The sequence below is a fragment of the Garra rufa genome, chromosome 3 (genome assembly GCF_049309525.1).
Source record: "Garra rufa chromosome 3, GarRuf1.0, whole genome shotgun sequence".
Taxonomy (NCBI): Eukaryota; Metazoa; Chordata; class Actinopteri; order Cypriniformes; family Cyprinidae; genus Garra; species Garra rufa.
This window is the reverse complement of record NC_133363.1, coordinates 23539741-23556509: the sequence shown is the minus strand read 5'-3', so window position 1 is coordinate 23556509 and position 16769 is coordinate 23539741. Positions and strand designations below refer to the sequence as shown.

Genomic DNA, 16769 nt, shown 5'->3' with positions numbered 1-16769 from the left:
ATATATATATATATATATATATTATATTATATAACGTTCGTGTATATAGGCCTATATATAAATACATATGTATATAAACACAAAATAAATGAGGCTCAAACATTATTAACAAGACGTGCCTGTTTATCTTAGCACTTTAGTCAGTGAACAAGCAGCCTAAAAAACGTTCAAATAAATCGAAGAAATAATATATTTAAATAAGAAAGTAGCCTAAATACGAATGATAAATAGGCTATTAAACAAACATTCGTTGCAAAAATGTCGGACAGCTCATGAGAACTACTGGCCCGAGTCCGAATGGAACCTGTCTTTTTCCCTCTTTCTCTTCCCCATTACACAAATGCTGTCTTAAATAGCAAAGTGATTACATTTATTTTCGTTTCTTTAGTTTATAAAGTTAATTTAGACATATATTTGGAACACTTTTTGTTTGTTCAATTCAAGTATTTGTATTTTTAATGTAACCATAAGCGACCAGCGGGAGACAGATCTATTTAGCCTTCTCAAGTCATCACGATTTAAATTAAAATCCATAGGCTATATATAAAAAACTAAAACCATATCACAATATTTGTTTAATCGTTTAACCTAGATAAATGTGTGCTAACAGGCACATATCCAATCGTTTGCGGAGATTGAAAGCTGGAGCGCGCTTTAGGACATGGATTCGCCGTTGCAAGGTGAAACTTAATTTTTGCTCATAAAGGCAAGAGTAATATATCATCTAGAATTGTAAAGGGTCTACCTTAGTTTGTTTTTGCAGAGCATTAACAAAACGTGCTTTTGAAGAAAACAATCAGGATACCCTTTCTGATGTCTTGGTTAAACAGGAGCGCTTCACAAATTATTAACCGAAACCTAGGTAATTGCCTCACAGACACGATTAATTTATCTATAGAAAGCTTTAAATTATTACTTCACTACTATAAAACGAAATAATTAAAATCGACAACAAAACTCTTTCATTACAGGCCTAATACATAAAGATGCATTTAGGATGGCGAGTCGGAATCTCAACTTCATCTTTGCGACTATTAATTGCTTGAAACATTTATTAATGTTTGAGCTTCATTTATTTTGTGTTTCAAAATTATATACATATGCCTATTTATATAAAGCCCTATATACACACAAACGTGTAATAAATAAATACATTATTATTATTAATTCGAATATCTCCTTCATTTTTGCGCTGATACATTCATTGTAATTACTTTTTCTGGGGCCATTGAGACCATCACAGCCCTTGTTTTGAACATACCAGGTGAGTGCAGAAAGCTGCTTGCACAAGCTAACCTATGTAAACATTAGTTGCTGAAATAACGATTGGCTGTGTGAGATCAGGAGAGGCGCTTTCTCCTGCATGATAATCCTAATAATATCTTGTAGTGTGTGATGCGCCACGATTTTCAAATCTTGTAGTGTGTGCATGTTTAAGAATTCTGGTAAAATAATCCGCGAAGATTCTCCTTATGTGTGCGCTGCAACCAGATTTCATAATCGGTTAGGATTTTAAAACTCCTGTTGTGTGAGCGGGGCTTAAAGGAAAACTCAAAACTTCACAAAACCTGGTGAGCACATGCGACAGGTGATTCTAAACTAGTATGCAAACTTTTAAGGAGATCGGACCACAGTTGGGGCTATAATAGTCATAAATGTTACAAAACATAATATTTCTATATAAATGACCTGTTTTTGCAAAAAAATAAAAAATAAAAAAAATAAAATGTCTTTTTTTCATATGTGTTATTTATGTAATTTTTTTGGTTATGAATGGCCAGTAGGGGTGAGCGGGGCACAACCTAACACGGGGTTAATTGTAACACACGTGGTTTAAATATTTCCACACACGCTAACAAAACCAAATTTATGGTATTTACTAGTTGCCATAGCAACACTATGCAGAGAAAAAAGATCACCAAAATTCAAAAGCATTTTGAAGATATCGCTGAATATTTATTTTACCATAGTAAAAGTACATTTCTGGCTGAAGTAAACTTTTCATTTCTGTTTTTAATATTCATTTAAAGTTAGACAAAACTGATATTATTTTAATCTCCAATTTGTTATTTATCAGTTTAGATAGTTTATTAATGCTTGACAAACCAGCAGAACACACTAACCTGTTTTAAACTCCAGTGGCGCAGATGGGGAACGTTGTAACACTGTGTTACAATATGCCCCGCTGTTATTAAACTATGCTATTCTATGACATTAGCGCTGCAGTTTACACTGTTTACTTCTAAGGATTTTGATAAGAAACCACAAGAAACAGGTGAATAAAGGCTGACAATCAATGTTTAATGTTCAGAAGTTATTATTTCAAGAAATGTAAAGCATTTTGGCTCATTTATGTGTGTGGTGTTCTATGAGAGCTGTGTGTGGAGGGAGGGGAGTGTTTTTCTGAATGTCTAAATGAGTTTCATCTATTTGTCCACATTGTTTTGAACTACTGTACAGCTGTGTGTTGCGATTCAGGGCCGTTCAAAGCATTGTTGCGATGTGTTCATTGTCAAACTCCAAAATTAGACCATTTTTATTTTATTTTTAAAAAACGTCATTACTTCATTTGAAAAAGTTAACACATGTATTTTACTGACAAAATATTTTAGTTTGTTGTGTATATTTTTTTCATTCGATCAGATAACATTTTAAGCTGTCATAGTGTCGTGTTACAACGTGCCCCTCCGATGTTACAATGTACCCCATCTAGGGGGCATGTTGTCACGTTTCACTTCCTTTCTTTTGAGGTAAATAACGATAAACGTATACACTGTAAATATGAAACAAAGCGATATATTTGTACTAGACAAGTGTGAAAACAATGTGGAAAAAAATTGTACTCTGAACCCCAAGTGGATTTACATAAACCGCGAAATTCAAAAAGTGTTAGGTTGTGCCCCGCTCTCCCCTAACTAAAAAAATGGCTGTTGAGTGAAAATGTTAATTTCAGACCCTGCTAACAAGGAGGCTTATTTCCACTTAGTGTAAATAGACACTCTAAATTAAATATGGCGCTACCTTTGGCTAAGCTCTATACGTGGTTTTATTTTCATAACATGAGTGTCGTAAATAAAGCAATCAAAGTGATTCACATTCAAAATGGTAAGTGCTGCTATGTTTATGTTTTGCAAATCCACAATCCTAGGTCCTAGTTTTGGTTTGTCTTTTTAAATGACGAATATAGACTAGCCACCTGCTGATATTAACAGTTATTTTTTCGTACACAGACACAAAACGTATGTGCTAGCTGGCCATTGGGTGTAGTCTTTGTGGTGTGTTCAAGTGCAACTTTGTAGTACCAAAGCATGGGCATGAACTTCTTCGCTGCTGTGTCATTGCTTTAATACACAGATGAAAACAAGGAAGAGAGAGAGAAAGTAGAAGCAGAGTAAGAGGCACACAATTTAGTCTGGACCGCTGGCCAGCACTTTCCGTGTTACATATGTAAATGTCATATGCAGGGAACACAATCTGTATATGTAATTAGGCTGCAACATGTTTTTGCTCTCAGAAACCATCCCTCTGCAGTCACAGGGGGTCGCCTATGCTCTCTGCTCCTCATCCCTAATTCATGCTGGTCTCCCTGCGACATCACTGCACATTAATCCCTCTGTCAGCGGGAGAGAAGATGAAGGGATGCCGACCTCCCCCCCCAAAATGCATTTCCCCTTTTAAGCATGAGAAATGGCCTCTCTTTGTAGGTCCTGAGGGACGAGCAGGAGGGCCGGTGGCATATGGCCCCCGAAAACCCCAACCAGTGGCCCTCCCATCAGTGGCTCAGGAAATGAGCTGAAATACTGTAAGTTGAAAGGGATATTTGAGAGCTGCTGTGGCATGATGAGTCTGAGAGGGTTCACTGTGAAGCAGGTTTCTGTAAATTGACCGTAATGCGCGCATTACACTCTGGGTGTAACTGTATCTCTGTGTTCACTTTCATCTGCCAGACGTACCTCCTGAGTGTGTTTGTGTGTGTGTGCAAAAGCTCACAAACACATTCAAAAATATCTCATAGTTCCTAAAACATAATAAAAAATAATAATAATGAAAACAGCAACACATGCGTTATATGCGTTTTTATTTAATTGGCTGATAATTAAAAGAAACTTTACTCACACATTCAGTCTTCATGATCATTTGATTTATATTTTTTTATTACCCTATCTATCATGACATTCGGACAGATATTGAGAAACATTGATTATACATTATTAAAAGTGGCCTAAAAGTTACATCTCACAATCCTGTGATACAAACTCGCAATTCACAAAACAGACTCTTTTCTCAGAATTGACATATAAAGTTGCAACTTTGAGTTACAAAGTCAGAATTGCAGAATCGTGAAGATGACTTTTTTTCTCAGAATTGTAAGTTCATATTTCACAATAGTGACTTTTTTCCTTAGGATTCCTAACAATTCTGAGAAAAAAGTCAGTTTTGAGACTTCGTATCTTGCAATTCTTACTTCATAACTCGCAATTGCGAGTTTATATCAGACAATTTTGAGAAAAAAGTCTGTTTTGTGACTTTATATCTCACAATTCTTACTTCATAACTTGCAGTTGCGAGTTTGTATCTCCCAGTTCAGACATGCGACTTTGTTTCTCAGAATTGCGAATTTATGACACACAATTGAAAGTTTATATTGCACAACTCTGAAAAAAAGAGCTTCGTGTTTGTATCACGCAATTCTAAGTAAAAAAGTCAGAATTGTGAGATGTAAACTTGCAATAGCAAGAAAAATAAGTCAGAATTTTGTGAGATACAAACTCCAATTGCAAGAAAAAAGTCAGAATTGCGAATTTTTAACACAATTCTGAGAAAAAATTGACTTTATATCTCTCAATTCTTATTTCATAACTTGCAGTTGCGAGTTTGTATCTCCCAATTCATACTTGAGAATTTTGAGAAAAAAAGTTGATTTTGTATTACGCAATTCTGAGAATTGTGAGGTACAAACTGTAATTGCAAGAAGAAAGTCAGAATTGCGAGTTTATATTTTCTGAGATAAAAAGTCCGTTTTGTGGCTTATATCCTGCAGTTCTTACTTCATAACTTGCAGTTGCGAGTTTGTATCTCCCAATTCAAACTTGCAACTTTATTTCTTAGAATTGTGAATTTATGAGAAAATTTGAATTGTGAATTTACGAGAAAAAGGTCAGAATTGTGAAATTAAAATTGTAAAAAAAAAAAAAATGTAATTCGGTGGCAGAAACAAGCTTCCATAACAAACACACACACACACACACACACACACACACACACACACACACACACACACACACACACACACACACACACACACACACAGCCTTTCAAAAGTTTGGGGTCAGTAAGTTTTGAAAGAAACATGTTCAACCAAGGCTGCATTTATATGATCAAAAATACAGTAATACTGTTAAATATTATTGCAAATTAAAATAACTGTTTTCCATCTTAATGTATTTTAAAATGTTATTTACTCCTTTGATGGCAAAGCTGAATAGCCATTTCTCCAGTTTTAGTTGTTACTTATTTTCCTCACAAAACATTTTTAAAAATATTAAGTTGTGCAGTTGTGCTGCTTAATCTTTTTGTGGAAAACGGTATTTTCTTCTTTTTCTTACAGGAATCTTTAATCATAGAAGTTCAAAAGAACAGCATTTATTTGAAACATGAATCTATATATTATAACCACCTTATGGTCTTCGCTCTCACTTTTGATCAATATAATCTGCGCTTGCTGAATATACGTATTCATTTCTTAAAAGAAAAACCCACTGAACCCGGTTGTGCGTATATATGCATGAAAATGCCATAAAAAATAAAATACATATTTCATTAAAAAGAGATCAAGGTCACATCTTTATCATTTAATATTAACGCACATATTTTCAAATTATTAAATAGATGTTATGTATCCATGTATTGCAAGATCCTCTAAAGAAAATCAACGTATGAAACTGCTTTGGATAAAAGTGCATTTTAGATGAATAATTTCTAGTTTACACTACCTTTACATCCTTGACAAAACGAAGGAATTAATCAAGTACGCCATCTATAACAAAAGGCCTGAGAAGGCTACTTATCATTCAATAAATGTCCTTAATCAAATAAATTAGATTTGTCATTCTAATTTGTCTATTGATTTGACACGCTCAGCCCCCAAATCTTTATCTAACCTTGAAAAGAGACTGTAAGCACCAATACGACCCATGCGACACAATGTCTTCAAGCATGCATCCGTGCCCATTTCCATCAATGAAAATAAATGGAGGAAGAGGTCAGAGGTTGTCTAAAGAAAATGAATCCGGGCGGTAATGAGAAAAAGTGTGTTGAGGAGGATGAATTCATGTTAGAGGTGAAGGAAGGCGACTGTTCTTTAATAGAGACGCCATGTGTGGATTTCATGCTTGACGCTTGTTTTATAATGTACGCAGCTACACCTCGAGCGCTTTGACTGATGTTTGAATCACCCAAGGCAAAAACATACGCGTGCCTTAACACACATGGCTTAAAAGGAAATGCATGTTTACTCAAGTTATTCACACGTTTAATTGCAATCATAAATATGACAAGAAAGGCATTTGATGTCAATCTGAACTTTCTCTAATTAAAGTCAAAATTCTTTCAGCTGAAATGCCCGCTGGAAATGATTACTGACCAGCAGCAATGTATGGCTCACCTCAGATCAAAGCCAAACAAATATTACTTGACCTTGGACTCGCTCCAAAGGTCGTGAGTTGGTTTCCAGCCCAATAACAGATTCATAATGCATGCGTAAACAACTCAGAAGTACTAAGACTTACACAGACACACCAACTTGGTCTGCTGCGCTCAGGGATTTGTGTGGGAGGCCCCTGGGTGTGTGTACACTATGCAACTGCATTGTAGTATCAGTGTCATGAGTGTCTTTAATAAGAAGAGCAGAGGCGTAAAACTGGCAGGCAGCAGGCCAATGATAAGGTTTAATAGGCCACGCTGAAGAACAGCAGTAAGTAATAAGGTCTGATAGAGTGAAGGCGAGGAGGACTGGAGAGAGAGAGAGACTAATGCATGGAGACTCACACTGTGGCTACACTTGTTCCGCTGTGCTCCGCACTGCCATTCATCATTATTCATCGCCTGCTTTCCTGCTTCGTTCTACCTTTCCCGTTCATACACTATCTTGTCTCTTACCCAGACGTGAACTTCTTTCTCCGTTTAATTCATATCGGAGCTGCGCCACTTACTGTTACTCCTCAGCAGTTCCTTCAAACCTGCACTTCTTTCAACTATTTAATCTGTCTCTCTTTCCTCACTCTCTCTCTCTCTAATAGACTGTTTCCATCTCTCCTCTTTCAGATTCCCTCTCTGTTTGCTACATGTCCTCACTAGACCTATCCAACCTCTCTCTCTCTTGACCATTTCCTGGTGCTGGTTCCACAGCAAGTGTCCAGTTTAAATCCAATCAGTACATTTCCACAACAGAGGTTGTGGAAACATCTCCTCTGTGTCACTCCTGGAAATGTGCAAACTAAGAACTGATAATGTCTTCAACAATAAGCAACTCTATGTGGGTGTTATCAATACTAGAAAACACAGAATTGTCTTTACTGGAAACGAATAATGTGGCAATGCAATTGCAAATGCAACATAGACAAGATATACGTTTGTAGGTTATGCTTAACAGTTATTTCAGCTGCTTCATTTTTCCATCTAAAGGCTAATTATTTTTATGTAAACATACATTTATATATATTTATATAAATGCATAATAATGAATCATTTATATAACATTTGCTATTATAATTGCTATTAACAATTTTTATTTTTTATATTGTACATTTAACTTATTTTATTTGCTTCAAAAGTCATTATGGCATAAAAATACTAAATCTAATTACTTTGTGTTTAAATGTGTTTTTATTACAGAAATGATGAATCTTATTATTAATGTATACATATACTACTGTTAATTCATATTAGCTCATAATGCATTAATGTTAATTAGTACATCTTGAAATGATTCAAATATAAATGTACAGTAGAAATTAATGTTGATCTAGATTAATAATGTAAATTATTTATTTGTTTATTTAAAATTCTTAATTACTCACCCTGACATTCCAAACCCGTAAGACTTTCATTCACCTTCTGAGCACAAATTAAGATATTACCATTTTCCTCTCATAATTTGTGTCCAAACATTTAGGTTGAAAAATGAAAAGTGGCCCATGATTTACTCACATTCAAGGCATCCTAGGTGTATATGACTTTCTTCTTTCAGGCAAATCCAATCGGAGTTACATTCAAAAATTATCCTGGATCTTTCAAGCTTTATAATGGCAGTGGGTGGGTGTTTCTGTTCAAACAGTCCAAAAGAAGTCCATTAAAGTTCATCCATCCATAATAAAAAGTGTTCCACACAGCTCCGGGGGTAAATAAAGGCCTCCTGTAGCGAATCGATGTGTTTTTGTAGGAAAAAACATTCATATTTCTAACATAATAATCACTTTTCTATCATAGGTGTAAGGCGTTCCGGGTGGATAATCTCGGGAAAACCAATGTTTGTTTACAGAAGAAAAGAAAGCATATTTTTCTTACTTTATCAAAGGAAAATCAGTCTGCTCATGGCTTATATCGAAATCCTGCGACATTTTTCTTTACAAATCCTCCTTTTGCATTTCTAATTCATGAACTTTGTTTTGATCTCTCTCCTCTGCTTCCGCATTTGTCACTTCTCAGCTGCGCATGTGCAAGGCATACGTCCTATGTTATCCTCCTGGAAAATCTTATATGTACAACAGTTACCAAAAGCTAAAGAAAAGCAATTACAGTTTCTTACAAAAATGCATCAATTTGCTACAGGAGCCCTTTATTCACCCCCCAGAGCCGTGTGCAACACTTTTTTAATATGGATGGATGCACTTTATTTGATGACTATTAGACTGTTGAACATAAACACCTGCCCACTGCCATTGTAAAGCTTGGAAGAGCCAGGGTAATTTTTAATGTAACTCCAATTGGATTTGTTTGAAAGAAGAAAGTCATATTCACCTAGGATGCCTTGAGGGTGAGTAAATCATAGGCTAATTTTTATTTTTGGGTGAACTAACCCTTTAAAGTTCATGCAACCATTTTTGTTCTAAAAATAAACAGTCTTAAATGTTTACGATGCTATCAGTGTGAATAAATTATGACAGAGTTTAACATTTGTGGCATGTTTGTACGTGGGCAGATTATGTAGTAACACAGTTACACTCAAAATAAAGTTTTTTTTTTTTTTTTGGTTCCATAAGGAGCTTTTAACATCCATTGAACCTTTCCATTGAGCAAAAGTTTCTTTATCTTAGAAAATTGTCTTTCAGATTAATAACCTGTTGGAGCTGGTATGTGCACAGTGTGGTATATTTTTGAAAAAAGACACTCTTGAGTTTTATATTCCAAGTTTCAAAATTAATATAAGTAAAAAAAAAAGTATGTTGAAATTTAAAATAGTTTTTGCAAAATATATTTTTTATCCTTACAATAAAACAATGATAAATGTGTCTAAGCAACACAGTTGAAAATAAGTACAGTTTTATAATGGTAAATTTAAAACTTTAATGTCATCAAACAGTACACACAAGTTTTAGTAGTATCATAACTAAATTTACAAATTAACTATTTAGAGAAAAGACTTTTTGCAGCCTTCAAAAGCAGTTCTTTATCTCTATATGTACATGATAAATCTAAAATATGTAAAATATGTTGATGAGCTTCAGCCACTTAACATCTACAGGACTTTATTAACATACACTCACCTCACACATTCCTTGACCTTGCTGTTCCACACAGCACTTTCTGGTTTCATTGCTGCTATGTAACAACCTACTTCACTTATTGTACTTCACTTCAAATTTTTCTCTGTACATGCCTCAGCATATTCCTCACTTGTACATTCCTGTGCATTTAAATATTTATATATATTTTCCTTTCTAAGATTATTGTATATGTCCTATACTCTCAGGCTCCTATTTTATTTGTACAGTCTCTTATCTTTATCTTCATGTCTATTACTTTTTTGTCTATTACTTGTCTAAAATTGCATCTATAGAGCAGACCTGAATTACATTTCACTACTATTTATATATTATATATATATATAACTGTGTATGTGACAAATAAAAATCTTGAATCTTGAGCAGTTATTCGCAGAGCAATCAGCCTCCAAAAGCCAACCATTGTCTCCTTTCATAAACAGATGCTACATTGCTACATAAACAAATGCTACATTGTTGGGAGATTCAGAGAGCAATCAGCCTACAAACCAATCTTTTTTTTCCATACATGACCAGTAATTTACGCAGCAGACAGCATTCGGTCTCCAAAAACATCTTTTGTCTCAATACATACATTACGCAGCGACAGGTGTGTCAGACGAAAGCTCGCTGCTGAATGGTCAAGACAGCTGTACATAAAATTAAAAACCACCATGGGCCAGATTAACTAAAAAGGGAAAATTAGCGCTAGAGCGCAATTCCATAAAAGCGCCGATGGGAGGGGAAAGTTCTGTGTGTGATTTACTAGAAATGCGAACATTAAAGAACGCAGACGCAGCCAGATAATTTCTATAACAACCAGCGCAATCTACTAAGAGCAAGCACAATTAACACCTGCTTTAAGAATGCTTTTTTCTGTGTTAAATAATGGTACAAATACAGTACAGTAATTTGACAAGTGCAAACGTTAGTAAATCGTAAATCGTCTAAAAACAACACCCTTTTTCACACCGTTTCGGTGCATGCCTCTTCAAATGATAATGAGCTCTGCTCACTCCAGCCCTCTCTTCCATTTTTTTGTGTTTTCGATGGTGCATCACCATCAAAAACAAAACTAATCCACTTTCTTCTCAGTGGCTCTGATATCAGGAGAAAACGAAGCCTCTTATGCTCACTTTTGTACTACAAAACATCTGCACTGCTTACGAAACATTGTTTTTATTACAGCTACTTGAGCATGGATAAAATGGCAGACAGTGTACAACTGGCTAAGGGGCGGAAATATGCTAATACGGGACAGTCTATCAGCAGTTGTGGGCGGAGCTTGAGCAATATGACGTCATACTAAGAAAATCAAAATGGCTTGATAATTAAGACAGTTCAGGTTTTTTGGGATTAAAAAAAGTGTGAAGGGATTTTCATCATTGTAGGGTGGTTGCTAAGACACATTTTTATGTAAACACCATTTAAGAGTGAATTTTACATCTGGTGTCTCCTTTAACAATTTACCCAAGTTTGTTCTGACGCTTCGCTACAAAAACTCTGTTTTTTAACACAGTGTCTACACCGGGGGGGACTGCTGTCGCTTGAGGCTGTTTACACAGTGCGCGTCAAAGCGACCATTGCAAAGTGACAATTTTGTCCCTTAAGCCAAAAGCAGCGCGAGAGTTTGAAATACGTCATAAAAAGAATGGGGCATCAGTTTACTACTGAGGACTCGTCTCGTTGCGTCACATCCAGTGACAGAATCGCAGATCATAACTGTTTCTGTTGGCTTTTGTCTCACCGCATTGCACCGCTCACAGCAGGTGCAGACATGGTGTAAAAGTGTGTGTCATCACTCATCTAGTCTGCTCAATGGGATCAGGAACCAGTTATGACAGATATTCAGAAATCCTTGACTGAGCAGCAGTTCCGCCACAGTGGAAAAGAGGCATCCGACTATCGCTCTCACCCTAATGCTGACCTGAAACCAAAGCTCAGACAGATCTCCACCACTTCAGCACTCTTTGTTTCTGGTGCCACCTTGAAATCCTGTCCACAGTTGCACCTTTCACTTAATCTTCATCTTTCACTCCCTGTCTCTCTCTCTTTCTCACCTCAGATCCGTTGTCTGCCATCCATCTCTCTCTCGTTCTCTCCATATGTTCTCCATCTCACCCTCTGCTGATTACACTCACATACGGCCTTATCTGCTACTTATCCACATTTGCCGACACATCAGTGAACTGATCAAGACCACAACGCTCTTTTATGAACGTATGCTCGGCACGTAGGCAGATCTGCGAGTTCATTAAAGCTCTAAATGTGTATACCCCATTGTAATCATTCTCCCAGATGAATGACAAATAAGCCTTTACTGATATAATGAGTGCCTTCGTTAACCCCTAATGAGCTAATACTACTGCACACACAAGCCACCGGCGCGCCAATACTGCGGAATTTATGACACACATATGCAAACAAACAGAAATAATGTGGTATTTTTATCTTCTTCTCTGTGTTTAGGTTGTTAGATGATAGCAGATCTCCCCTGAGTAAGAAAATGTTACAGCAATAAAACTTTTTTTATTAGAAACACTAAATCCTGCCGGAGAGACGCAAAGGAGTCTCTTCATCTCTTTCTGTCTGAAATAAACATATTATCAGCCCTTCTTTCATTCCCCTCTCTCTATGTGTAGCCCTACTGGGAGATGAGAGAAGATGTGCCAGAGGTTCAGCTTGTGATATGAAAGAATGATGTGGAAACTGAAGCAATGTTCTGCCTTAATGCCGCTGCACATTCTCAATGCCCTTCCCTCGCCTCTCGACCTGTGTTGAGGGTGTGTGTAGGTTACCTATGGCCATGAAGTCCTCCGGCTCCCACGGCTGAAGCTGGGAGAGGGGTCCGCTGTAGAGCAGCAAGCCATCTGCCACCTCTGTGATGAACTCCAGCGAGAGGTGGCTCTCGAAGCATGGCCTTATAGGGGGAAACCAAGCATAGCCGTTGCCATGGAAACTGTGTTTTGTCTGCTGGCACTCGGGTCCCTCAAACTGAGCCGGGCACTGGCATCTATGGTATGCACACAGGAAATCAAAAGATTTTATTAAAAACAGTATGAGTTTAGAGTATTGTAAACATGCTACTGGACTGACCTAGACCCAAAACAAATAATATACAAAGACAAAATTTTTTGGTTTAGTCAGACATTGTGTTATTACAGAGCCCTGATTTGTACAGCTCACACATTTTATTTGTAAAGTAGGTTATTTGATATTATTATGAACTTAAGAAAGACACAACCCAGGCTCCCTGGAAATACCTGCCTCTACATACATTTCTGCAACACTGTAATTACGTACCTTACTGCACGTTTCGCAGCAGTTTCAAAGTGAAATGTCCAGAGAGTGGTGCTAAAACACACGTTCAATACGTGACGTACAAACATATTGCTGTGTTTTTTTCACTGCTTGAGATATGTATTGCAGCTGTTCAGCTGTGTTGCTAAAGGTTAATGCTCTAACTTGTTGGAAATATCCCCTACACCAAACCCAACCCTAAACCTAACCGATAGTTAACAAATGTAAAAGTGCTAAAAAAATGTATTTGGTGATGCCATTCAATTTCCACTTCCTCATGCAGATTTGAGCTGTTTTGTCGAACCGTAGTTTCACAGGGTTCATACTGTAGCTATTCATCACCCAAGTGCAACGCTGTATCGCATGAACTACCTAGCAAACTGACTGCATTAGAAAACTCATGCATATGAAGCAGTATATGTGACGACAATGTTCAAAAGTAAATAAAATCAAATCACACAGGATCTTAAAATTGTTTTAAAACAATAAAATAAATATCGGCATTAGTAATTATGTGAAAATTAGGCTTTATTAATACAATCTCTGTGTGTAAATCATACCTTGTGTAAAAAGGAATAAAATATTTACTGTCTCTAGTGTTCATTTTTGATTCGTATAGGTAAGTTTTTTCAGGTTTGCAGAAATGTATATTGAGGCACGCATTTCCAATAACCCTATGTTGGCAAAACAAGCTTTAGATGGATCGATGAATAGATAGATATTTAGAGGGATAGTTTACCCAAAAAGGAAAGTTCTGTCATTAATTACGCACTCTCATTTCAAACCTGTAAAAATCTTTGGAACACAAATTAAAATATTTTTGATGAAATCCGAGAGCTTTCTGACTCTGCATAAACAGCAATGAACTACCATGTTCAAGGCCCAGAAAGGTAGTAAGGACCCTGGTCAATAATCAACTTTTTCATTAAGGAGCAATATTTGCCCCTTGGAATTGATTTCCAGGGGTATTTTTTTACATTTGTGAAGGTTTTTACAATCACCTTATTATTATAATCACCATACTGTGTTGTCTTTAATGTCAAATACTTGCTGCAATGCTCCAATAGTATAGCAAAAATAATTAAGGTAGATTATTTCCCTTTATATTGTAATAATGATTATTATTATCACTATAGAAAACAATATAAAACATTTTTTTTTGTTTCGTTTTGGGCATGAAACATTCTGGCTTCACAGACAAACATGTTGGTCCATGAAGTTAGCCAAGTCTAGCGTAAATTGTGCAAAAACTCTCGATATAAATCAATGAAGCTATGAAATATATATATTTTTTAATTACATTGTATCTGCACTGTTGTTTATGATAAAGGAATTCGCAAGCGTGGCACTCATCAATCGCTACAGCATTTACAGTGCTGACTAATCTAAGCACCTCTAATTGGCCAATGCATTCCTAAGTTCAACAGAAATGCGTTTGATTGGTTATAAGGCGCAACGCTGCACAAAACAACGTGTAAAAGCTATCTGATGCACTGTGAGCGAATCTAAATGTAATTCTGCGAACAGCGACAGCCATAATATGTTATTAATATAACGTAATATGGGTATTTTTTGCCCCTTTGTCTTAAATTTAGAAGCCATTTTTGTTGATTTGGTGGCATTAAGCCCTCATTAATTTCCAACCCTGGTAAGGACATTGATAAAATTTGAACAAAGTAAAGCTCTTGAATTTCATCAAATATATCTAAATTTGAGTTCTGAAGAGGAATGAAGGTCTTACGGGTTTGGAACGTTATGAGGGTGAGTAATTAATGATTGAATTTTTATTTTTGAGTGAACTGTCCCTTTAAGTCAACCACAGCAATGCTGGTATTCAGAACAGCAACAGTCATGATTGTGATGTAGGTTAATTTAAATAATTGCTAATGACATAATCAATATTCAGAAAAGGAAGTAGGACCTTTTTCCTATATGGCCCATAGAGTTTGAAATAGCTTTCTGTGCAGTGCTGTGGACACTTTTACAGATGAATAGTTCTTTATTTATCAGTCATCATTTACTCACCCTCATGTCGTTCTAAGACTGTATGACTTGTTTACGTGAAACATAAAAGAATGTCAGTGGGGTTCCAAACAACATTGGACTCCACTGAATTCTACATTGAATTTTTTGCAGAATAAAGTCAAACAGGTTTTGAATTACATGAGGGTGAGTAAATGATTGCAATTTTCATTTTTGGGTGAACTATCCCATTAAGCCTTAACTATAGACCCATGTAAGCCAAACATACAAATTAGATTTTTCTTTTTGAGCTTTGCATCACACTCTCACCTCATCTCTGTTACGGAGTGATGCAACCTGTCAAAGTCTATACCAGCCAGACAGTGAGGTATGCTTCACTGACCACTGTCTGCATCCTCTTCAGTCATTTTAGGATGGACTTCAAAGCCTATAGATGCCTCATTATCACTAATTTAATTATTCGTTTTGTATTCTAGAAACATATTATACTACTTAATTTATACCACACGACAAGCATTTTATATAACTATTATATAATTATATTTGGCTTGGTTACATCTACATTTTTACAATTAAAGGGCATATGTTGTGCTTGCTTTATTTTACCTTTCATTTAGTGTGTGATATATTTAGTAAATGATGTATTAAGTTAAAAAGCTTGTTTGTAGTCCTGCCAACATTTCTGTGACTTTGCTACGTTACTGTGCTACACATTTGCATAATGGCCGCCCACTGGCTGCTTTGGCCCTCCCCCAAAGACCAGTTGAGTAGGTGATTTGCAATATCGATCGTTTTTTTTTTTTTTTTTTTTTTTTTTTTGCTGTGAGGGCAAAAACATCATATATACTTTCAATACTGACAATATAATTAGCATTACATTTCCAAAACATGCTCTAAGTTGTTGACCAATCACAACAGAGTCAGACAGCTGACCAATCAGAGTAGACTGGGCTTTTTTGGAATGACTGGCAAACTAAAACAGAGCTTTTAAGAGAAGTGCCAAAGCATTTGAGAAGGTGTTTTTTTAACTTCAAAACATGTACATTTATTCTAGCAGACTACATAAATAAAATTGTGAACTTGTAAATGAGCATAATATTGAAGATTTTGTCATTAAGGTAACCTCCCAAACATCATCGCCCACAAAACAGTAAAACTGGAACCACACTAGACCACAGAATACCAGTCTGATGTTGTGCATTTCTTTGCCATCAAAAATTTCCATTTGAAAGACACACTTCATATGCATACGTATTGGCATGACTCAAACAGTAATCAACAGCTCTCTTGTTCTGCTTTCTGACGGATCAGCCCCACCTGTTGCGCAGGCTCTCGATTCAGCCCACAAACAGCATCATCTGCTCAGAAACATCAATGACAAATTGCTTTCTTTTGGTTTGCTACCCAAGCACTGCTGTGCCCTCAGATCCCATGTCTCAGTGCCTCTTTGGCAAGTCTAATCATAGTCTTTGAAAAATGCATGGGTCTATCGCTGTCCTTCCTCCGTGCGTCTTCGTTTTGTCTCTTTCTGTCTTTGTTTCATTCTCTCTCCTCGCTGTCTCGCTCGTAGCTGCAGTTCTAATTGCCGGATTGAAAGGAAAATGACATGGGATGATGGCCTCTGTGCACTTATGACAGCTGAGACAAAGAAAGAGAGTTAGGCAGGTCAACGCACCCAATAAAGCAATCAAACGCATCATGAGTGCTCTAACTGCATTGTGCGCT

General features: G+C 36.3%; 1 protein-coding gene across 1 annotated transcript in view; it reads right to left on the bottom strand.

Annotated features, from left to right (window-relative positions):
- Positions 1 to 16769, bottom strand: part of LOC141331528 (neural-cadherin-like) — a 104814-nt gene that overhangs the window by 35180 nt on the left and 52865 nt on the right. The window contains exon 5 of the mRNA XM_073836584.1: positions 12560 to 12774. Within this exon, the coding sequence (XP_073692685.1) occupies positions 12560 to 12774 (215 nt within the window). The remainder of the gene's footprint in view (positions 1 to 12559; positions 12775 to 16769) is intronic.